Consider the following 22,773-nt stretch of genomic DNA (forward strand, 5'->3'; position numbering starts at 1 on the left):
CCTCCTTCCATTCCCCCCTCTTGGCTTCGGGACTCTCCCCTACCCCAACACCACGCGTGAGAAGGGATGTCGATTAAACTCACCCGTGGAAGGAGGAACTTAGTTATTTTTTTCTGTTTGTTTTTTTTTTTTTTTTTCTTTTTGCTTTAAATAATATAATATATATATTTTGTTTCTTCTAATATTGCACATCAAAATGCTTCCGGTACACAGAGCGGCCAGACTCAACTTGCAGCTCCGCCTGGGAGACCTGATGCAGCACGTGGCCATCCAGAAGGCGACAAGCTCTGAGAGGGAAGCTCTATCTTTTAATTACTTTTCAATGGAAAGAACATTTGGTAACGCAGGAACCGGGTAAGACAAAATGGGGGGGTGGGGGGGCTGGGGGGTGGGGTTGCGAAACCCACACGCTGCAAGTCGCTTGAGGTTTCTCTCGATATTTTCTTTGGTCATGGAAAAAGCTTTGTGTGTGGAACCGCTTGCAACATCTCATCCCCCGATCCCTTTTCACTGTTCACGTCCCGACTGATCCCCGCTTCCCCTACGTCCTCGTTATTCCTCCTTCCAACAATCTGCTGAGTTCAGTAGATCACGGGTTCTTTGAGACCTTGAGCCAAAGGCTAGGGCAAGAGCTGACCCAAAAGCTACAGCCCAGCTGTCCTTGCTGCGGAGAGGTGGGAGAGCCTGTGTAAAGACATAGGCCGAACACGGGGTCAAAGCCTTGGAGCCCGGTTTCGATGGCTTTGTTCAAAGGAAGCAGACGGGGCCGACCTCGAGGTGATATTGCTTTCCTGGCTCGGATGGGGGAAGGTTGTAGATGTTGACAATTGGCAGCTGCTGAGGGTCCTGCGTCCGAAAGGAGAAGAGAGTCCGATGCCAGCGTCCATCCTTGATCTGTGGAAGACAGAGGGAGGGAAAGACAGAAAAAGCTGTTTAACTGGGGGGCGAATCCTGCTGGAAAGGAAAGCGTTTCACGAGGTGTAAGCTTGAAAAGGCTTGTGCGAGACAAGGGGCTGCCCTTTGGGCTGAGCAGGGCTGGGGTGAGGCTTAGGAAGCATTTTGGGGAACCTTCATCCAGGTTGAGTTGATGGAAACCGAGCTTGGAATGGCATCAGCAAACACAATTCCCTCATGCGGTGTGCCCGAAGTGCAGACACACGGCTACCGACTCAGGCTGGCGTCAGGCAGGGGCCGAGGCCACCGCCTTCGGGTGACAATTCCCCCTTCTGCCATTCACCTGCTGCTACACGTGACATGACACTTTGGAATTTAATTTTTGAAGGTCACCTACTTAACAGGAGCTGCTACATCACCCCGGACTGGAAAATACAAGTGGTGAACAGGTAAATTAGACCCTTCTCCCCCTTTTTTTTGGGAGAATAAGAAGCAGAGGTATCACTCGAGCCTTGTCATGTGCCCTGAGTGGGTTCAGCCTGGCATTTCTCTCCACCTTTCCCCTCTTTCGCAGCAACGTACCTTGCAATCATCAGCTGCCACTTCTGGCCTGAGCTGCCCGTCTGCCTCAAACATCTGCCCGTTCCAGGCCTTGAAGCGCACGGCTTTTTCCGAAGGTTTCTCGGCTGAGCCTTCCCGCCAGACGGAGGTGTTCAGGCAGTGGATGGTGATGTGCTGCACCACCTCTGAGCTCAGGAGGCGGAGGAAGTTCATCTGGACTCTACCGATGTCAAAATCCAGCTGTGGAGGTGACAGAGACGTTAGGGGGAACCCCCTGTCGCGGGGCTGGAGGGAGCTGGTGTCAGGGTTAGCGCAGGATGTGACAGCAAAGGTGGTCCCTCTACTCTGCTAAAGCCTGGAGGTGGCCACGCGTGGATGTCTGAGCTCAGAACCGGGTCTGGCATCAGTGTGGGCATAAGGGCCAGATGGCAAACCAATCTGGAAATTTTTCATGGGGACACAGCAGGGCCTGTATTTTTCAGAACAAACTGGCAGGTCCTTAAGTTGGAAGAAAATAAAGTCAACTTTGAATACAATCGTAGAATCATAGGGTTGGAAGGGACCTCTGGAGATCACCCAGTCCAACCCCCTGCCAGAGCAGGGTCACCCAGAGCAGGTGGCACAGGAACGCGTCCAGGCGGGTTTGGAATGTCTCCAGAGACGGAGACTCCCCCACCTCTCTGGGCAGCCTGTGCCAGGGCTCTGCCACCCTCACAGCAAAGAAGTTCCCCCTCACGTTGAGGTGGAACTTCCTATGCAGAATATGCACATCTGCAAAGCAGCAGGTTCTAGTTCATCTGCAGATGAACCCAGATATTGTTATTGGTATTTTTGGTACCGGTCCTTCCTCAAGAAAAATCCTGTAGCATTAACTTCCCTGGAAACTTGTATATTTAAGCTGACCTGACTTTTTCAGCCGGCAGAAAACAATATGCCGGAGTGACCTGAACATAAGTTAATTCAACAAAGCACTTGGGAGCAGCGTGTTTGCAAAATTACTGGCCTCTGTTAAGGTTATGGGTTAATTAATCATTGCTGGAAATGTACTGCTTTGTCTCGAAAAGAGTCAATAACAGTCTTAGGTATATTTTTTAACTGCGTGAGAGCAGTTCTCAAGGTCACCGCTACACTAACTCTGCTTCGCGGAGAAACCAGCGTGCTGTGTGGTCACCACCCAGTGTCCCTGGACAACACAACCCTGGGTAAATATTTTGTAATCGTAGTATGGGAAATGCTATGCTGGGGTCGATCTGCTTGTACCTTGGAGACGGTGATGGGGTTGAGACACGTCTGCCCACCGTTGGTGAAGTTACAGATGACCTGTATGGTGTCCGAGGAACAGCCAAGATTTGGGTCAATCCAGTAGGTACCTGAAGAAATGAAAAATTCAAGGATTAACAAGGACACAGACTTTTCTGTGAAAGAGAAAAGGAAAGTTTTGATTTCTGCATTATTGGTCCCAGGGAAGGAGACCTGTTTGGGCCATATGAAATGGCCCTATGGAGGCTTCTTACCATCGTTCATCTTCTGTTCACAGTTCATGAGGTCTCGACAGATGCGTGCAGGGTTTTCCTTGGTTCCCAGGGGTCTTTTGATGCTCTGAATGAGGTTGCTGAGGTAGTGTAGGGTCTTAAAGATCTCCCCTCCGTGGTCCAGCATGAGAAGGTCTGGATGTTGGTAACCCTGAAGAGAAAAGGAGGGAAAGTCAGGTGTGCCTTGGGGCACCAGGTGCTGTTACCATAAGGGTTTCAGGTTTATCTGTGGGCAAACTCAGTGGGCCAAGGACAGGCTGTGCTGGCTGGGATCACGCGAGCTACAGTGCTCGCGCTGTTCTGAACGGGACATCTCTGAAGTGCTGGCAAAGCCATGAGGGCAAAGTCTGAAGCTCCACAAACGAGTAACACAACAGAACCACATCCTTTAACTGGATCTTTGCATGCATAAACCCCAGTTATTCCACGAGAACAGTGACAAATCAGAGCTTTGTGAGTATGAACTTAAAGCACACAGAAAGAACAAGGGACACCATGACCATTCCCAGCCTCCAGCTCCAGCAAAGACCAGCGAGTTCAAAAGTACCCTCGTACCTCTGTCTTGAGCGCGGTGTTCGAGTCGATTATCGTCCGGAAAGCTGCCCCAAAGCCATCTTGTTGCTAGTGTGGGATGAAAAAGACGGTAATTGTGATTGTCAGAACCAGAACATGCCCTGATGCAAGCAAACGCTTCTTGGTCTAGGGCTGTGATTCAAGCATTGCTCTGCTAACACAGCGTCTCTTGCTGGACCTGAGTGTGGGTCTTCAGGGTCCCAGCAGCTCTTTCGGGATGTCCCATCAGCACCTTGGCTCTGCACGACTTATTATCATCATTAACAAATGAACAGAAAACAGCAACTTACAAATGAGGCTGGAATTCCTGGCGGTCCCTAGAAAACAAAGCAAAAAAGAGGGGCATCAGCCCGAAAGACGGGCAGTCACTATTGGAAAGGTATTCACGTCCTTTTGAAATCCTCTTTCCCCTGGAGTCCCTCAATGCAGACGAGGGAGAGAGGCAACAATGCTGTCTCTATAAAATACTCGGAGATGGTTTGGACTAAAGTGCAAGAAACACTAGTCCATTCACACACACATTTTTGCATACGAGGAATGGGGCTAAGCTATAATTTCCAGTGAGTGAACAGTCCCCCTGGAGAATATCACGGCAATAATTTTAGCTTGTTTCAATAATGTCTTTGAACTCTTTCCACATATACGTACCGGGGGGCCAGGGTGTCCTCGTGGGCCTGGAGGACCCTAAAGACAGAGTGGCATCAGTTAGTGAAATGTCTGCAGTTTGTATTTCCATTTCTCATGGTTGTCACCAGCACAAGTCTGTTTCCTGCTGAAATCCTCCTGATTTTTGACATTTTACAGGATCTTCTCCCTCAAACCCTTCTAGAGACCAGAGACCCGTTTTGTCCATCTCCTGACTTTGGGTGCATCTGTCTGTACCTGCTCCATTCCTACTGCATCCCTTATTCCCAGCACTTAGCGCCTTAATTACCATTAATGCATTATCCCCAGCTCCTCATTCCCTGTGTGCACAATCACCCATCCTGCAGATTTACATTTGCTAAAAGCAACTTTTTAATGTAAGTACAAGATATTAGTCAGAAAAAGTGATTTCAAATACTTACCCTTGGACCTTGCAGACCCTGGTGGGGCAGGGGGGGGAAGAAAAAAAAAAAAGAGGAAGAAGCTGTCAGAAGATGCTCGTTAATAACCCAAAATCTCTTTGTACAGCCATGTGCTGCTCCCAAGGTGCCTGCGCAGGGACTGGGTGCTGCACTGGAAGGACAGTGAAAACAGGGACCCGACGGTGTTTGCCAACAGCAGAGAGGTTATTGCAGCAAAGGATGCTGACGGCTCTGACACCAGCAAACGCTCGCTCCGGGGCTCAGGTGTCTGCCAGAACGCTGTCCTCCGCTGCGCCCACGGAGGTGGAAAACGGTGAGGAAAAAAAACCCCAAACCGCAGAGGTGGCACCCCGGCTTGTTAGAAACACGCACTGGGATTTTGTGTATCTGTGGGACATTTGCTTATAAGAGGTCTCGTTTGAAGAAGGCATGAAAGAGCCTTCTGCACTAGCCACACAGACGTGTTTGCTGGGCTCCAACACTTGGACCAAGCATGGAGGAACAACCCCTGGTTGCTAAAGGAGCAACCCAGAGAGCAGGGGGACCTGTGTTATGGGTAACAAGGGGGATGACCAACACGTATCCAGTATACCCCACACATCCCCTGCATGGTGAGAACACCAAGGAGCTACAAACGGTGTAAAGGTCCACCAGAGCCCCTGCGAGGAGGGGACGAGAGGAAGAGCAGAAGGAGAGAAGGTGCCCTGGCTCTGCTCCCCCAGCACCTGGGCACTGCTGCCACTTAGACAGGTCCCGTGCCCCTGGCAGGGACAGCCTGTGGCTTTTTGAGCTGCCTTTCACTGCGGTTTGTTCCTGGAGATGCCGCGGTCATCTGTAAGTGTTAGCTTTTGCTGTGTAATTGGGTAAAGTACACGGGAATCTTAACAGCAGAGTGGGTGTTTATGTGCACACGTGGCTGTGTGTGCACATACGTGTGTGCACACATGTGTATGTCCTGCCCTCGTGGGAGCCCGACGCCACCACTCTGAGCCAGAGCCCAAGTGGGTGCAGTGGAGCCCAGTGGGACTTTTGGGTGCCCAAAGAGAGGGACCCCCTGAGCGGCGGGACGCACCCAGGGGCGCGGGGACCAGCACTTACCATTTCTCCACGGCTGCCTTTGTCTCCCTTGGGCCCCTGTCAAAGCACACGATGGGCTGTCAGTGACTGTTAGCGAGCGGCTCTGCCGGGATGCACTGCCACCCAGAAGCTCCTTGCAAGGACCCAAGTGCATCTCTAAACAAACCAGCTCAGGTTGCCACATCGGCCCATCCATCCCGAGGCAAAAAAAATAGCCATTACTGGATGCTTTGGCAATGTCCGAGTTCACCTTACTGGTTTTCATCTCTGCCAGCAGCAGCCTCTGCTCCGAGCTCTGAGTAGCTTCATGCTCATGTTTTTACGAAGCACTGAGTGAACTTTAGTCCATGTTCAGCGCCTTTGGCATTTTCGGACAGACAGGGATTTTCATCACTTCCCAGAATCAAGCTGTTCGCAGTTTAATACATTTATCAGTTTGCTCTGTCCCGTGTCCCCCGTCCCCGCTCCCCCCCGACCCTGTGGTTTTTTTGCCCCCCTCAGGCCAAGTTCTTTGGAAAATCTGGCAGCTTGCTTTTGAAAAACTGCAGTAACACTCTCGTCCTCCAGTCTGGGCCAATTGAAAAACTTACACTTAGGTAGAGTGGCTCCTCTCTTTTAAGCTAATAATCTCCCTACAACTCTATATGCAGCCGGGGACTAAGCCTACACTTCTCTCAAGCTGCTCATTTTAAAGACCATTTTGTTTCCCTCGTTACAGCAGGACACAAACACTACGCCCTTCTAAAAAATATAGGCAGAAAAAAAAGCGGATACTTACTGGGCTTCCCGTGGGACCCTGAATGCCAAGCGGACCAATAATTCCTTCTTTTCCCTAGAAAAGAAGATACGCGTGCAGCATCACATGGGAACTGACAGTCACTTTTACCACGGCAGACTCAGTAAAGTCACTTAAATCTCTTTGCTGCTTTTCAGCAACATGAGCGTGGTATTCGCTGTAGCTAAAATAAAACTGTTTCAAAATGCAAGTCCAAAGGCACAAGCCCCTCACGGTACGGCTGTTACGACCCCTGTAAAACCTCAGGAATTCCAGAAATAGAAAGATTTCAGTGTAGCCGGAGTGGTCTGTGCAGTGGTCATAGCAGCATGACCGTCTCCAAGGCAGAAGAGACCCGCGCACACGTGGGCACCTACAGATGTGTTGGGGTGGCTCAGAGGCGGCACCACGGCCGTGCTCTGCCGGGCCCGCGGTGAGCAGTGCACTGGGCTCCTTATAGCACCCTGCAGCCTCGCAGAAACAGAGGATGGAGGAAGGAAGAAAATCCTCCCAAACCAAACTGCAAAACCACTCACCATGAGACCAGGCGGCCCACGTGGTCCCTGAATGCCTTTGAAACCAAGGTCTCCTGGGGGGCCCTGCAAGCAAAAACGAGATGCCAGGTCCCGTTAATAAACAGAGCCCATATTTACGCCCTCGCTCACAACTCTGCTGCAAGGAGAGAGGTGCTGCCTCTTGTATATGGGAATGGGAAGGTCCAATTTTTAAAAAAAATTCTTTTCCCACTCCTGTTTTGCAAGCCCTTTACTTTCTACAGAAAACAAACTGGTCCCCCTTCACCAGGAAAATTATATGCTGATAAAATGAGTCTAAATTTCAAGTCAAGGCTCTCAACATTAGGAATGTATATTGGCGTCTCAGGTACAGACTGATGACTGATGCTGGAAATACGAGTGTCTGAAAGACGTTCAAGTGGGGAAAACAGCTCCAGGGTCCATAGGACAGGCCTTTTCCCTCTACCTTCTCCCCATTTTAACAGGAATAAGCTCCAACAAAGCATATGTAAATGCACACTCATTTAACAAAGGGAGATGCATAAACTATAGAAAGTTGGAACCATTACATTTCAATAGTTTCTGCAGAGCTGCTAATGAAGTCTTTGCAACAAGTATTGCATTGTGTGTCTCCAGTAAAGCGAGACTAGAAAGTCAACTGGTCACGAGCGTCTTACCTTTGGCCCAAACAAGCCGGCAATCCCTGGAAATCCTGCCTCGCCAAAGTCTCCCTGCAAATAAAAGCAAAGACAAATACAAGAGCAAAGAACAACGGTAAGTTCACGCTGAACGGCTGGTCACTCGAAGACGCGCCAAGAGTTCAGCAGCTTCAGAGAAAAAGAAATCCATTAGTATTCTTCAATCTAAGCAGGACTGATAAGAAAAAAGTATGAAGAAAATCTGGAGGAGGAATTACACAAACATCAGGCTACAAGGAACTCCAGAAGATCTCATAGATCACTCATAGACTAAGCTTTTTTGCCCCCAAGACAATAGACATACCTACGCTGTTTCTAGCTGATGCTTGTCTAGCTTAGACCACAGTCAGCAGAAGGATGGAGAGCATCTACTCTGAGATTGATCTTGGAAGTTCATGCTGCAAAAAACCAGCCTCAAAACCCTTTAAAACAAGCTCTTATTTCTAATATCAACTGGACTGACCTACTAAAGGATAATTTCAAATTATGCTCATTCAAGCTGTCAAAAAAGTGCATGTTCCTACAACATAACCTCCCACTCAAACCCAGGAAAACTCCGCATATCACCTAACTCTTTTCCTATTCAACCCTGCAGAGATTTTTTTTTTCTCAATTTCTTAAGAAAAAGTAATAATAAAATATTGGGAAGGCCATCAAGCTTGGGCTAGCACATAACATGCACTCTGAGAATAAAAAAACAGACTGAGTAGTGTGTCCTTATAGAAACATTTCACCACGTTTGAGATGTGCGTCCTTTGATATTTCTGGGCTTCTCAGATGTCAAAATGTGAAGTGATTCAACGTTAAAAAAAAAAGGGTCAGAAACATACACCAGATGATTCATCTACAGTCTTAGGAACATCAGAGATGGAAAAGGCTTGTTTGGACTCTCGGCAGGACTATGTGACCCACGCTGGATTGTACTTTATGGGATGTTTTACAATGTCTTGTTCAGCCCAGCTGTAAATGACTCAAGAGATGGGGTTTCCATCACCTCTAGTGCAAGGCCAGTCCAGAATCAGTCTAGAGACCTCACTGTTAGGAAGGTTTTCCTGCCACGACAGTGAGAAACTGCTTGGCAAGAAAGGGCTTGGTTGGACTCGGTGGAGCGTTAAGAAACTTTCCAAGGATACAAATTGATTTTACTGCCCATTTATGGATCCTGGAAAGGAAAACTGCTACTAACGGAGGACTAAGGTCTTTCTTGTGTTAGAACCAACCAAGCCCTTTTTCTAGAGGAATTTCGGGCAAAAGTAAATGGGAAGACAGAAGGGTTTAAATGGCAGGGAGTCATCTCAGCTAAGGGGACCTGATCACTAGTTACGCAGCAAGGCAGGCAACGGCAATCCTGGGCAAACGAACCTGCCACTCGTGGACACCAGAGGGAAAATGATATTGTTATTATGTTGTTGGCTACTCCCCTTCAGCTTGAATACTGCCATCGCAGGGTTTTATATAAAATATACAAACATGTATATTTTAATTGAGGTAGCTGGGGATAATAATCTTGTCCCTTGTTTTGTATTAGTCCTAATCTCTCTTTTCCTAATGCGAGTTTTATTTCTGTAGCCTAACTAGACCCTCTGATGGCAGTCATGTTCTTGGGATGCTCAGTCTGTCTTGGAAGAGGAACGGTTGCACAATGTCTGTGTGCGTCAGATGGCTGGAAATCCCACTGCTGCGAAGATGCTGAGCAGATAGAGGGTATATTAAAAGAGGTTTGAAAAGGTCCCTGCTTGGGGGTTTCTAAAAGAATCATAATAAGCAAATCTAAAGAATTTAAGTAGTTATACCCTTGTGAGACTCTGTGAGAACATCTTCTGGCCTAAAAAGCTCCCAGTTTAAATAGTTGAAATATTCTCAATATAGCCTCAGTCTGATAAAGCATGACACATCTGCGCCAAACTGGGCAATCCCACCAGTACAATAAATCAGAGCAGTGAGGATCAGGAGCCTGCCTTAGACACAGGTGTGGGAATTTAACTTCTGCTTTGACCCAGGGCTCTTCAGTGTTTCTCCCACAGTGTGCTCTGAACTTGCAGCTCTACTGCCCTCAAAACCGCACCGATGACCCTGCTCCTGCACCTCCTGCATGTCCCTGCGGAGCTACAGACCCTGCTTTGCACCTTTTGGGTGGCTTGGAGAGCATAGTTCAGCTCCTACACTGAGCACCTCCCGCAGGCTCTGTGCACCGCTCTCATAACAGCTCTTGTCGAAGACGCTGCTGAGGGCCATGTGAGATGGCTCTGTGGCCTGGCTGCCAGCACACACCATGGCCTCGTAACCACAGGCACGAGGATGACGTGAACAGTCACGCTGTCTTGGGGACCGCAGGCGAGGATCGCAGAATCATAGAATGGTTAGAGCTGGAAGGGACCTTAAAGACCGTCTAGTTCCAACCCTCCTGCCATGGGCAAGGACACCTCCCACTAGACCAGGTTGCTCAAAGCCCCGTCCAACTGGCTTTGATTAAACATCTGGATTAGACATCTCTGTGCACAAGCAAGCAGCAAAAAGCAGTGAAGTGTGCACGCTGGAGAGAGCTGTGCCGACGCTCCTGCACTCATGCACAAGGTGGTTATGGGTTCCCCTGTGAAAGACCCTCCCAGGGTTCACCCTGGTATCCCAGCCTGCGGATCTGCACCCTCTCCTGCAGGAGATAGCTCAGAGTCAGGTCTGCTCAGCTCCCTTCATCACTAACCGGCTGTCCTTTGGGTCCTGGATCACCAGGGCTCCCGGGAAGGCCCATTCCTCCTGATGATCCTCGCTTCCCTGTTTGGCCAGTCTGTCCAGGCAATCCTCTTTCACCCTAAAAATAACAGAATTCAAGTAATTCCAAATGACAGGAGCTAAATATAACAACGCTCAGCTGAAATAGCCATAGATGGAAAGCTGGAAAAAGAGTGGCTCATCGGGATAAGGAATGTGGTTTCATCAGGAGATGCCTCAGGTCTGCTGGGGCAGATTGTTGCAGGATGCACAGTGTGAGACCAGCGATGGGCATGGCTGCATCCCCTCCTGAGCGTCATGCAGAGCAGGAGCTTCAGCAGAGCTGCACTGCCTGCATCGGGGCTAAGGACAGCAAGGGGCTGAAATGTCTTCTGTTGGCACTTCCACACGTTGTCCGTCCTGCCCTGCAGTTTCTCACAATCTCTTCCCCCCAGCAGGCTAGCAATTGATGATTAATCCATCTAAAATGTTGAAGATGTGCCAAACTTCAATCCAGAGGCTGAAAAGCCAACATTTTCCCCAGCACCAACTCCGTAACTTAAGGACAAGAGAGGAGCTTCTGAGACCCAGCACCACAATTTGCTCCCCACCTTTGCCAAGGGCCAGGAGCAGCACAAGCTCCAGGTACTCAGTCTGTGACAGACTGGGAGAGAGGAGCAAAGGCGGCGAGAGCCTAGGGTGGTTGAGCAGCTGGAAAAGGGGCAACAAATTTCCCTGGAGCCAGGGTTTGAGTCTGTCAACGACACAAGGGTCTTTCAGTCATTTCTGCTAACAGCCTGTTATTCTACCCAAGGCAGCTGGAGGGCAGCAAGTGACAGTTTAAGAGTGATGTGTTATGGGAGGCATAATTTAAATCAGACCTGATAGCCTCTGCAAACCCAGCTGGAGTCTTCCTATTTACAGAGTCTTTCTACAAACAGTGGAATTGCTGTTGATCCAGTTTAGATCCTGTGGTCAGCCTGGACCAGGAAGAAACCCCAAGGTCACTAAAGCAGCTTGTCCCTGCTTCCACCCAGAGAGTGTCCAAGCCCATACTGGTTCCAGCCGTTCCAATCCAGTAAATATATGCTAAAGAACAAGCCGCACAAATTTCCCTTCGGCAGTTCAGGCCTTGCAGGGCAGCAGCTAGAGGACGTCCAAATTCCCCAAGGAGTTGTCCATCCTGGACATCCTACAGGCAGGCTGTAGCAGTTCCTTTGCAGCTTCTCCAAGGCCATGTTTTTTTAGCCAGGTTTCTAACAAAAGAAGGCTAAAGTGTTCACAGTGTGGGTATGTGTATCTGTAGGCTCCTGAGTTCAGTGAACTTTGACGAAGGAAGAAAGGTCTCTGGAACATTCAGCTGCTGTGAACATCATGAAAATGGATGGATGGATGGATGGATGGATGGATGGATGGATGGATGGATGGATGGATACATGGATGATGAGAAAGATCTACTGAGCCTCTAGCTAAGTGAAAGATGGCAGAAAGAGTTAAGACTTTATTCAACCTTGGAGAATCCAAGCTCTAGAGACAACAGGCTCACAGACTAGCAGTATCTTAGGGAGTCAGAAACTCACCTTGAATCCCGGTGGTCCTTGTGCCCCGGGGAGTCCCGGTATGCCAGGGTTCCCTCTTTTGCCTGACATCCCTGTCACACCTTCTTCCCCATCATCACCCTGCTCTCCCTAGAAAAGAAACCCAGAAGAGGTTATGAAACAAGATGCTCTTTCCACCTCTGCACAGCTTCTGGGGGGACAGGGGAGTGGTGGGATTCTGCCCTCAGCAAGCACCGTGCATCTGGGCATGGGTGGATTAGGAGAGATGTATGTAGAAGTCTGTGCACACAAGTACCTGTCACGCTAGAAACACCAATTTATTTACAGACTTGGATGTGCAAAGGCAGCTGCTGCCTTTATGTGCATGTGAGATATGAAGAGGAGCATATGATCCACTCTGGGTACATGTAAACTGGCCTACATCCGTTTCTCCTGTGCTACCTTTTGGTTTTCCAGCTCCTAAGCGTCATTCGCTATCGGCGCTATAAGGTTACAATTGCAAACTCACCAGCATCCCAGGCACACCATCTTTCCCAGGCACTCCGTCCACTCCAGGGGCACCCTCTTGACCCTGCCGTCCCACCACTCCTCGAGGACCTGGTAGCCCAAGGATGCCCTAAAATCACACAGGTGTTAGTAATGGAGCTCCAGGACCGCATTTGCTGGGGCAGAATATTGAATTTTTACCTACCGGTGAGCCTCTGCTCCCTGCATTGCCCCGTGCTCCTTGCTTTCCTTTTTGACCCTGCAAGTAAAAAAAGAGACATCTAAAATTGCAGCAGTTCCAGCACAACTCCACTTGGGAGCCTGACTTCAGGGTGTGCTTTTGGATAATGGCTAGAAAGAGTTTTATAAAAAGGAGATTTATAAAGTCAGTTGCTCCAACGCTGGGGAATGAACTGCTCTTTGGTTTTATTACAAGCGATTCTTCGTATGTCTTGAGAGTTCTAGGGCAGGAATGAATAGCTAGAAGGCAAGGACCTACATTTTTCCTAATACAGAGCAGATGAGGACAAATAAAGCAGGATGAACTTGAAGGAGGACTCAGCGCACTGGCAAACATTAGAACAAGATGCTTAAAACCTGCGTCCTCTGTCAATTCACTGACAGCACAGTGCCGACCCACGGACCCAGCAAGTCTTCCGCAGTGCATTCAGTAAGAGCTTTTCTCTGCGAGGTAGCTCCCTCTATTTTGGAAAGTTAATGGAAATGAAAAGGGTACCTTGTGTCTAAAATTTGCAATGCTGCTTTGTGAATAAAGGCATAAAAGAAATACTCCTGAGGTTTATTAGCTGTAAAAAGGATTAATTTCTGCAGAATGAATGGAAAACTCAGCCTCATCACCTTCACTAGGGCTCTCTTAGTGAGTCATGTACTAAAGCACTTTTAAATTGAAGCACTGCATTTTCTGTGCATTGTTTCTCCATCTGCAGAGGACTAGGCAGGCCAGCTACATGAAAGAAATACTCCTGGGGGTGCTTTCTCTGCTATTCATTAGACCCAAAGGCAGTTCCAGATTGTCCATCGATGGGTAGAGTTTATTTATCTTATCGCCTGGTACACTTTTTGCCAAGAACACCTACTGTAGGTTAAACTATCTTCTGGCATTACCCCAACAGGGTCAGATTAAAAATCCCGACATCTGCCAAAAGGGAGCAGGAATTTGCTGACTATTGAGGTCACATACTTATGTTTTAGCAAATAAAGTCCCTGATCTGTGAGAATAATTAGCAAGCTGTCATTATAGCCAGATGTGGAGGTAGGAGTAGGTATGAGGTACCCCAATGAGCCTTGAAGGACCCATGTGTGTTTTATAGCTCAATAAGGGCAAGAAGTTAGAGGGACTCTTCCAAGAAACGTAAGAACTGCATGGATAAAGGGACTCCAAATCTGGAAGGTTTCAAGCCAGAAAAGTTTATGGTTCAAGTGAAAAAGAGAGACACTTGCCTGGCTCAGACCTCCTTAGGGACAGACGAGCCAGCTGTGGCTGGAGACACCACAAACAGGGGTATGGGAAAGAGACACAACCCATGGGAATGACTAAAGACCTGCCCAAGATTCACCCATCGTGCTGGAGCTGTAATTGTCTTGATCTTCTCCAGCTCCACAAAGCTAACAAACCATTGGGCTTGGACACTCAAATACATGTTTACAGCCCTCCCACTAGGTTCTCCACAGTCTTTCAAGGCATAGACCCTAGGCCAAATCACACATGCTGGGGAAAAATATGAAAGGCCTCATAATTAGACATTTTTTTTAAACTTGGGACACTATAAATCCACCCTGCTGAAACCTACCACATCACCTTTGGATCCCTTTGCTCCTGGCTGGCCCGGTGGTCCAGGATTCCCCTACAAAACATAAGCAAGGAAAATCTGCTTGAAATTCTCTTCTGGCACTATCTTGCATGAAGTATAAAGAACAGCATTTTTTTGTGGCCTAACAGCGCTTCTTCAGCTTGTTTCCAAGCCACGTGTTTCTAATGGCTCTTTACTAAAGCCAATCCAAAGCTCCTGCTTCCATCTGAAACACTGACATCTGAGGGGATACCACCCCTCAGAATAAACTACATCCACTGGGGAATGCAGCAGCTCTATCCATTTCTAGGGCATATGACAGAATACTAAGATTTTACCCCAAAACAGAATCTGTTGTTCTTCCCAGCAGCCCTACAAAGAATGGGAACTGGTTCACCCTTATTTCCCAATAAACTACATTTAATGTGCTACTGCACTCACAGTTGCAATAGTCACATATGTAAATTAGACACCGTCATATATAGGCAAGGGAATAAAACGTCCTTCCCTTAAATTTGGATTTAATTTAGTCTGTCATAAATGCACTGGTTTGAGAGGAAACACCATGCAGGCAGAATAATATGGTCTCACCTCACAATGGACCAGCTCTCACCAGTGGCATCCCAAATGTATCATTTCCAAGCAGACCTTTCCACTGTCATTGTCACCTTGCACTGTCCATCTCCTAAGCTTTCTAGTCCTTCCTGGATCATTCAGAAAAGATGGTTCTGGAGACAGTTTTTGGGAGTGGTCCCTGTTCTGTCACCCATTTATTGGCCTCAACATGTGACCCAAAATGCCCATTCTATAGGTCTGGCTTACGGAAACGCACACGTTGCATTTCACAGCTCACCACACGTTCCTTACTGCAGCCCTTCCTACTTTCCTTCCTTTTTGCATCTGTTTTTCACATGCCTGGGACATTGGGTAGCTTACAATAAAGCAGCATCTCTTACAGGTAAGCCTTGCTGTCCAGGTTTTCCTCTTTCTCCATCAAGCCCTTCTTGACCCTTAAATAAAAAACAGAGAGGGAACACGTGTTTGTTCTTGGGTATTTTTGTAGCAATGGGAAACAAAAATGGGTGTAACATGCTGTATGGGGCAGGAGAAGATATACATTCTGCTGATACAGAAATGTTGAAGCTTGCGGGTGGTGTACACAGTCCCATGGGTATGCATTGGAAAGAAACAAATAAGAGGAACTGCTAATCACCATCTAAGCAATAAAGAAGGCTTTCTAATGCGCCCCTAAATACACACAGCATTAACGCAAATGAACAGTTGGGGACTGCTGTCCTACAACAATAAGGCGGCAGCACTCCTACCCTGGTGAATTCACTCTTCTGGACATTACTGTAGTGGGCTGCTCTGACCAGCTGCTTTTGGATGGAGGTAAGACTTAATCCATAGAGCCTTTGCAGATCAACACCAATCAGCTGGAGATGTCCTGCAAAGAGGGTGTCAGGAGCACAGGGGAATCACTCATAACCCTGGTCATCTTCTGAGAGAAATCCTGATAAGATTTGGGAAGCTTCCAATCCTCCAAGTTTAAAAGAGGTCTTCCCATGAAGGAGTCTACAGCCATTGGAAAAATCAGTCTTGCATTTTGTCCAGCAATGACATGGTCTTTCTTGTACGCATCTTCCTCAGGGTATTTCCTTGATCATCACAAATACCTCTAATGAGATGGTCCTGCTCATTCATTCAGTTTAGGGTGCTCAGGCAGGAGCACTGTGAGATGCTGACCTGCAGGACCTACGTTTGCCTTCAGCAAAGTTTTTATTACCTTAGGTAAATGTATCTGAATTGCTCCTCATTTGAAACACACCCATATGTGTTGACCACACACAACAGTGGGTTTTGAATCGTAACTACTGAGCAAAGGGTAGACCTTCTGTGGGCTGATGCAGATTGGAAGCATTTCCTCAAGACAAACGTTTCTGAATCATGTTATTTGGAACAAGACTCACAGGATAACCAGGGTCTCCAGGTTCTCCTCGATCACCTCTGTCACCAACGGGGCCCTACAACAACACAACAAAGACTTAAGGTGGATGTAAGCAATCTGTCATCTGCAATATCTCGATGGCTTGTGCGTGTTCTACAAGTAAGGAAGAAACCCGACTATTCCACCTGCAAAAATCAGGCCAGGATTGATTTGAGAAGGGATTTAACATCTTACTCTGTCTCCAGGTGGTCCCTGTGGGCCTTCTACCTTCCCGTCATCACCTTGTTCTCCCTGTGAATAAAAATGCTGGTATTAATAGACAGCAGATCATATGGCAGATGCTTCTGTACAGACCCCATCCAGTCCTCCCATATCATGGGCTCCTAAGTAAAAGCCACCGTTGAATTTACTAATTTTTTTCATTCAAAGAAAGTCTAAATGATCTTTTTGTTTGTTTCACAACCTGGAATACACTGAGGCCTGGTTTCTTTGGTGGTTGTTTCTGCCCGGTCTAACTCTCCTCCCTACCCAACCAGGTGCAATGAGTTATTTTCAACAGTTCCTAGAACTAAGCAAGAAGCGAGTAATTAGGACAACATGGGAAGTAGTTCTTTGCCTATGAATTTTATTGCTGACAGTCAAACCAAGTTCTTTAATCCAGCATTTCCCCACCCTGGCTGAGTGCTGCTTGGGCTGTCAGGGGAACACGGGTGGTCTGGGAGGGCTCCCTGGTTGCGTGCCACCATTGTGGCCTTGTCTCACAATTGATCAGGTGAGAGGGTCAGCCCCTTACACACTTGCTGTGTGAGCAGCTCCACTCATTGGTGGGATGCTCCCCAGCAAGGGCTCAGAGCTCATGGTTTGGCTGGTAGATAACATCACCCGGACTATTTATAACTGAGGTCTCTCTGAAACATCCATAGAGAAATCCCTCAAGACCTAACGCAGACACTGCCTCTTTAAATTCAGCTGTACAAGTCACTTGGGGTCACGGTGTCCTATTTTCTCTGGAGTCTAGTTCAGGGATGGCTGTTTCTTTTCTCCCTATAGAAGATAGCTACCTTCCAGCTCCTCCAGTTTTTGGCTACTTCATATCACAGAGTCTCTGTCACTCTGGTTCCTTAGGATGAACGTGTCTCAGAGCTCCTTTGATGTTGCAGCTACTGGAGAGAAGAAGTCTGGGTGGGGGTTCTGGCACAGTGGAGCTGCTGTGTTTGGCCTGCTTGGGGTGCTCCTAGTGCCTTGAACATCCAAATTTCCGTAGCTATGCAGAGCCAAGTTTTCCACAGACTTCTGCAATTCTCAGTAGTTGCATCAGCCCTTTCTGGTGTATTTATGAGTGTCTTTGACTTTCTGGGCTACTCTCATCTTCTCTTTGAGTTGCAGCTGCTGATGGTAAGGGTGCGTGTGCAATTCCTCAGTGATCCTGCTTCTGGGAGAAGCCATTTGGAGTGCTTTGCTTGTATGTGATATTTGGTAATGACGCATCTGGAGCAGTGAATAACCCTCAGTGAAAAAATTCAGGCAGTGGAACCAATAGCTTCTTTTCTGTAAGAACGGGGTCGTGGTTTGGAATCAGGGCTGTGCCACTGCTAAGAGAGGACAGGCTGACCCACACGGGCTTCGCATGGGCTGAGCACCAGCATTGACATTTACAGCTTGGTAGAATGAGGCTCAAGATTTGGTAAAATCTCTTGCAGTTGACCTCAAGAGGTAGCAAAGAGCGCAGTGCATATCCCTCTATTACACACTTGATGACAGCGGCGTTTTCTTTCTCTGCTGCTGTGATGTTTGTTGGATGAATGTTGCCAGGATTTCGTATGTACTGACAGGTTATGTTACACTGTCCTTAAGTGATTGTGTGCTGGGTGGTGAACTCTGGCATACTTGTCTGGGGTTTTGGGGGGGGTTATCATGGTAGAAGAAATATATAGGAAGAAGCTGTGCCAGGACGGCTTGAGAATACAGTACTGAGCGATATGGATGGAGAAATTTGGGTGGCAGAGTAGAGAGAAAGGAAAATAATGCCTAGCAGGCTTTGTCAACAGTTTCCAGCGCTACTGTACTTGCTGGTTGAAGTTAGTAGCAGAACACCTGGCAACTGCCTTGCTTTCTAGGCGCTATCAAAGGAATGTAGGATAGAAGGGAAACAAAGCCACCTTTTCTCAAGTCTCAGGAAAAAAAACAAACCCCAATATACGTGTTACTATGCAGAAGTCTTGGCACCGATTGCTTCTGCTCAAACAGGATGTGAACACCTCGCCATTTCGGAGATGAGATGAGCGTGATGAACTCAAGGAAAGCTCATAATTCTGGGGACTCTTGAAGAGCACCAAGACCCACAGACTTTCTCCCTAAAGCTGAGTTGTGGCTTTGTGTCCCCTTGAGTCTAATTCCCACCTTGTCCTTTGTCTTCTGACTAAGAAAATCCTGCAGGACTGGTCAGCTCTAGGACTGCGAGTCTGAGCTCCTCCAGGACTTCCTGATGCCTCAGCTGCTCAAGAGGGAGATGAAAGCTCTGCGCTAATTCTTTGGAAAGTTGCAGTGAAAAAAAGTTAGAGTAAAGGGCAGCAAAGTAAACATGTTGGGATACAAATGGAAAATGCATGGAGAAGAAGGGAAGTCTTGTTGTTGTTGGCTCCTGTCCCAAAGTGAGATACACCAGTTTGTAATTTTTAAAAGGATCCCATCTGGACTGCTTTAAGCAGCTGCCAAGTGCAGGCGTCTGCTCTGAGCAAGGCCTCTTTGAGGAGCTGTAAATGTATTAAATGTGGCGGAGTAGCTTGCTGGTATGGCACAAGGGAGCTGGATTCCACAGTAATGCCTCTCACCAAGCCGCTTTCTTCTCTGGAAAAGGGAGGACCTTCCCCACCATTATATATCCTCCTTCTTCAGCACAGCTATGTTTACCACATTGTTTAAAGCTCACAGAGCAGTCATGGTTGCATTTTCATTTCCTCTTCATTTCTCAGATTCAGACTTCCATTTTCATGTTCGCACGTGTGTGTGAGGTTACAGATGTCCAGAGGGCAGGAATCTGTCCGTCCTTAGGCTGGGATCCAGGCAACTCTTAGGAGATAAGAAGGAAGGATGGATAAGAAAACTTAGATGCAAGACTTCTGTGGAGCACCTGGATGCTTCAGGACATGGTGCTGGAGGCTCAGCATACGATGCTGGGCTCTCCTCATTCAACTGGAGCTGCTCCCAGGCAAGGTGCCAGCAGATCTGCTGACCTTCGGGGAAGATGTGAGTGAGATCCGGCTGTCAATGGTCATTAGCAGATCTGACTGTTCTCACCAGGATGCATTAGATGCTTTGGTGTCTTCGTCAGGCTTCAGCTTGGATACTTGCATGTAGAATCCATTTTATCATCCCTGGTTAAGGTATTTCATAGCGTTACTGTGATCTGCTAACACAAGATCCACATTACCTCTGAGAAAGTGCTCTTTTAGTGCCCATTTGCAGAAGAATATTTTGTTGGTGAAGGGGAGAGTGCTTCACTGAACACTTCAGATTAATCATTTGGGGACCATTTACTACTGAAATGATGGGAGCTTTCAAGAAGATGGCAACTTTCAATGTTTTAAAATAAAGCAGCAGTCATAATTGAAACAAGAGAGATACCTATCTACACCTCTCTGACTCCTGCTGTAAAGGCAATGGCTGATTTTGCTTTTGTTAATCACAACTCACAACTTTTTGCCAGGGCTCTCAACTGACAATGTGCTTCGTCGTGAGCTCTCACGTTATTATCCTGGGCTGGTTGTGCCTGGCTAACACTTGCCACTTCCCACACGGCCACTCAGCAGGATACACCAAAGGAGTAATGCTACTGAAGTCTGGAGGAGCATGAGAGGCAGCTCGGGAAAGGGACGGGGCGGTGTTAGAAAGGTTGGGGGTGGAGAGGAAATTCAGCAAGGCAGTGATGGAGATGTGGGGCGGCAGGAACATCCCCAGCTGTTCCTGTGCCATGGATGTGTTTCAGCAGCAGCAAACGAGAGAAAAAGCAGCATGACCATTGTTCATCCCTCAAGCAAAATTTCTGAGGCACGCGAATATGAAACACAAGAGTTCACCCTGCCCCACTGACTCCTGGCCACCAGCACAGAGATTCACGGCTGCACCAGGAGTCTTCTGGCAGAGCTTGGAGAGCAGCATGAACTGGGTGTCCTGACACCCAGGAGCTCGAGCTGAAAGGACACTTTAAAAGCCCCAGCAAAGACCTTGGTGTCCCTGCCCAGGGCAGGGGGGTTGTAACTAGATGATCTTTAAGGTCCCTTCCAACTCTAACCGTTCTATGATTCTATGATCTCCGTCCCACAAACTTTTATAAGCAACGAAGCTCCTGCTTGCCCACATAATCTGCAATCACATCTCTGCGCAGAGGGAATGCCGAAAGCTCTCTCGGTGATGGGAGGGGTAGAAAATGAGCGAACAGAGTTCACGCATCTGTCACCTTCATGGGGACCCCAGGACTGACCAGTCCCAATTACCACCACTTCCCTTCCCACAGGGAGGGAGGGAGGGAGCATCGCTGCAGCTCCTGAGGGCACGTGAGGGGCTCCAGCGGCACTGCGCGCACAGCCAACGCCAGCTGGGCCGGCCTCGCAGCGCCGAGCAGCCAGCTCCGCCGACAGGAAACCATTAAAGCGTGAGTCACTTCTCCAGCCTGAACTGGTTACGGCCGTGCTGACTCAGCAAAAGGGGAAAAAACACAAGGGGAATGCCGCCGTGGAAAGAGGGCTCTGACTCAGGGCAGCTGCGGCGAGGGAGCGCGGTGGAGGGGTGGGGGGGACGAGCGAGGTAAGGGGGCGGCAGGCGATGAGGAAAATAGAGCAAAGGCGATGGAGAGGAGACCAGTTCTGCCTCGCTTACAACATGCTGTCGGCTGATTTAAGCACAGACGGGCAGCCTGCTGAAGGTCAGCTGGTTTGTGCAGGGTGGTATTCTGACTTGGTCACAGAAAACTATTAGTCTGATTTCTTTTGGCTTGGGGATTGAGCAGAATTTCTGTGGATGCAGGAAAAACGTGTCCCCCCAGAACGTATGCCGGCTGGCTCAGCCACCAGCGCACAGGCACGTGGTGTCTGAAAGCATGTGCTAACGGCACGGGTGTCCCAGCGCTGATTTGCAGAAGCAAAGTAGGTGGCCGTGCTGTAGAGGAGGCAGCTCTGCTGCAGGTAGAGGAGGAGAGCACGGGTGCATGGGTGTTATGGCAGCGGGGCAATTGTCTCTACATCAGCCCAGCTTCCACACTGATGGAAGACAAGATGGCTAAAGCCTGTGAACTTACCTTTTCCCCCTTTGGCCCTGGTGGTCCAATTGGCCCTGGTGGTCCTGCGTGTCCCTGTGGAGAGCAGACAGCATGTGAGGAGACAGGAAGGGGCTGTTTGACTGAAGGTTCTCCCTAGTTTCCTGCCAGATCTCACGAGCCCTGTGTTGTGCATCCCAGCTTTGAAAGGACACACAGGTCATGGCAGAGATGCACCAAATGTATCTGGAGAAGTCATGATGGTGCAAACAGAGACCACAGAAAGAACTAAACTGAACTCAAGATCAGAAATAAATCATAGTTTAAGAACGATTTTGCATCCTGGAGTGGCAGTTTTGTTGCATTTGAGAGCAGATAGAAGCTGGAGGATGAAAATAAAATCCTTACCTGGTAACCCTTCAAGCCAGGTTCCCCCTGAGCACCCATCCTTCCTGGAGCACCCTGGAGAGGCAAGCACAGAAAGCACCATGAGAGTAGCCCATGGGTATTACCCCACAAGAAAAAGATGCACGGGGCTATGCAAAGCAACGCTCAGCACCACATGCGAGTGTGGCCACCCGTTCTCCTGGCCACCAGTGAGCTTTGCTGCAGCTATCTGAAATGCTCTTGCTTGGCTTTAATCTGTTACATGTGGGGAGTGATGCTCAGAGTCCAGTCTATGTCTTTGCCACCCTATAGCAATAGGTGCCCCACCTCATTCAGATTTGCTACCAGAAATAACTGCATAGTGTGTGCCCTTCGTCTGCCCTTCTGGACGTCTTTATATCCAAATTAGCTCTTTGTGCTAGGAAGTCCACCACAGCAAGACCATTCTCATGCATGACCTAATCCTAAACTATTGGGAGGAAACATTTCAGTGTGGGTTATGAGGCCAAGAAAGGAGTTTTCTCGCTTGCGATGAGGGCACTGGAAGAGCTGTTTATTGCATCTTTAGCAGACTGAACAGAAGGGTTTAAATCAGATCATCAGATTATAGTGAAGTGCAAACTTTCCATATAATCCCATTTAGCGTGGAAAAAGCCCTTTCCACAAGACAAAGACGTGTTCAGTCCAATACACCACTGCTCAGATACTGCTTTGCTTCCTTGTGAAATGAGCCATGGAGGCTTTACCAAAGAATATGAAGGGAGGATATATGGGGAGGCCATAATTTTTAGTGCAGGAAAACACTATCAGTGGAACCGTTACTCCATCGCTCATTTGCTACTGTTCCGAAACTTCACTGCGATTCCCGTTCATAAATAACTCCTGCTTTTTCACTAAGTTGTACCAAATGTAGTGCAAGAAGTTTCCTTA

General features: G+C 48.2%; 1 protein-coding gene across 1 annotated transcript in view; it reads right to left on the bottom strand.

Annotated features, from left to right (window-relative positions):
* Positions 1 to 553: 553 nt before the first annotated feature.
* Positions 554 to 22,773, bottom strand: part of COL27A1 (collagen type XXVII alpha 1 chain) — a 161,223-nt gene continuing 139,003 nt past the window's right edge. Inside the window, exons 40-61 of the mRNA XM_054221069.1 lie at positions 21,865 to 21,918; positions 21,499 to 21,552; positions 16,440 to 16,496; positions 16,228 to 16,281; positions 15,214 to 15,267; positions 14,258 to 14,311; positions 12,652 to 12,705; positions 12,469 to 12,576; positions 11,982 to 12,089; positions 10,394 to 10,501; positions 7,672 to 7,725; positions 7,016 to 7,078; positions 6,483 to 6,536; positions 5,726 to 5,761; positions 4,628 to 4,645; positions 4,209 to 4,244; positions 3,851 to 3,877; positions 3,543 to 3,608; positions 2,970 to 3,138; positions 2,716 to 2,825; positions 1,477 to 1,695; positions 554 to 894 (exon numbers count right to left, since the gene is read on the bottom strand). Of these exons, the coding sequence (XP_054077044.1) occupies positions 748 to 894; positions 1,477 to 1,695; positions 2,716 to 2,825; positions 2,970 to 3,138; positions 3,543 to 3,608; positions 3,851 to 3,877; positions 4,209 to 4,244; positions 4,628 to 4,645; positions 5,726 to 5,761; positions 6,483 to 6,536; positions 7,016 to 7,078; positions 7,672 to 7,725; positions 10,394 to 10,501; positions 11,982 to 12,089; positions 12,469 to 12,576; positions 12,652 to 12,705; positions 14,258 to 14,311; positions 15,214 to 15,267; positions 16,228 to 16,281; positions 16,440 to 16,496; positions 21,499 to 21,552; positions 21,865 to 21,918 (1,704 nt within the window). The 3' untranslated portion in view covers positions 554 to 747. The remainder of the gene's footprint in view (positions 895 to 1,476; positions 1,696 to 2,715; positions 2,826 to 2,969; positions 3,139 to 3,542; positions 3,609 to 3,850; positions 3,878 to 4,208; positions 4,245 to 4,627; positions 4,646 to 5,725; positions 5,762 to 6,482; positions 6,537 to 7,015; positions 7,079 to 7,671; positions 7,726 to 10,393; positions 10,502 to 11,981; positions 12,090 to 12,468; positions 12,577 to 12,651; positions 12,706 to 14,257; positions 14,312 to 15,213; positions 15,268 to 16,227; positions 16,282 to 16,439; positions 16,497 to 21,498; positions 21,553 to 21,864; positions 21,919 to 22,773) is intronic.

This window comes from Rissa tridactyla, chromosome 14 (assembly GCF_028500815.1).
Source record: "Rissa tridactyla isolate bRisTri1 chromosome 14, bRisTri1.patW.cur.20221130, whole genome shotgun sequence".
NCBI classification, from domain to species: domain Eukaryota; kingdom Metazoa; phylum Chordata; class Aves; order Charadriiformes; family Laridae; genus Rissa; species Rissa tridactyla.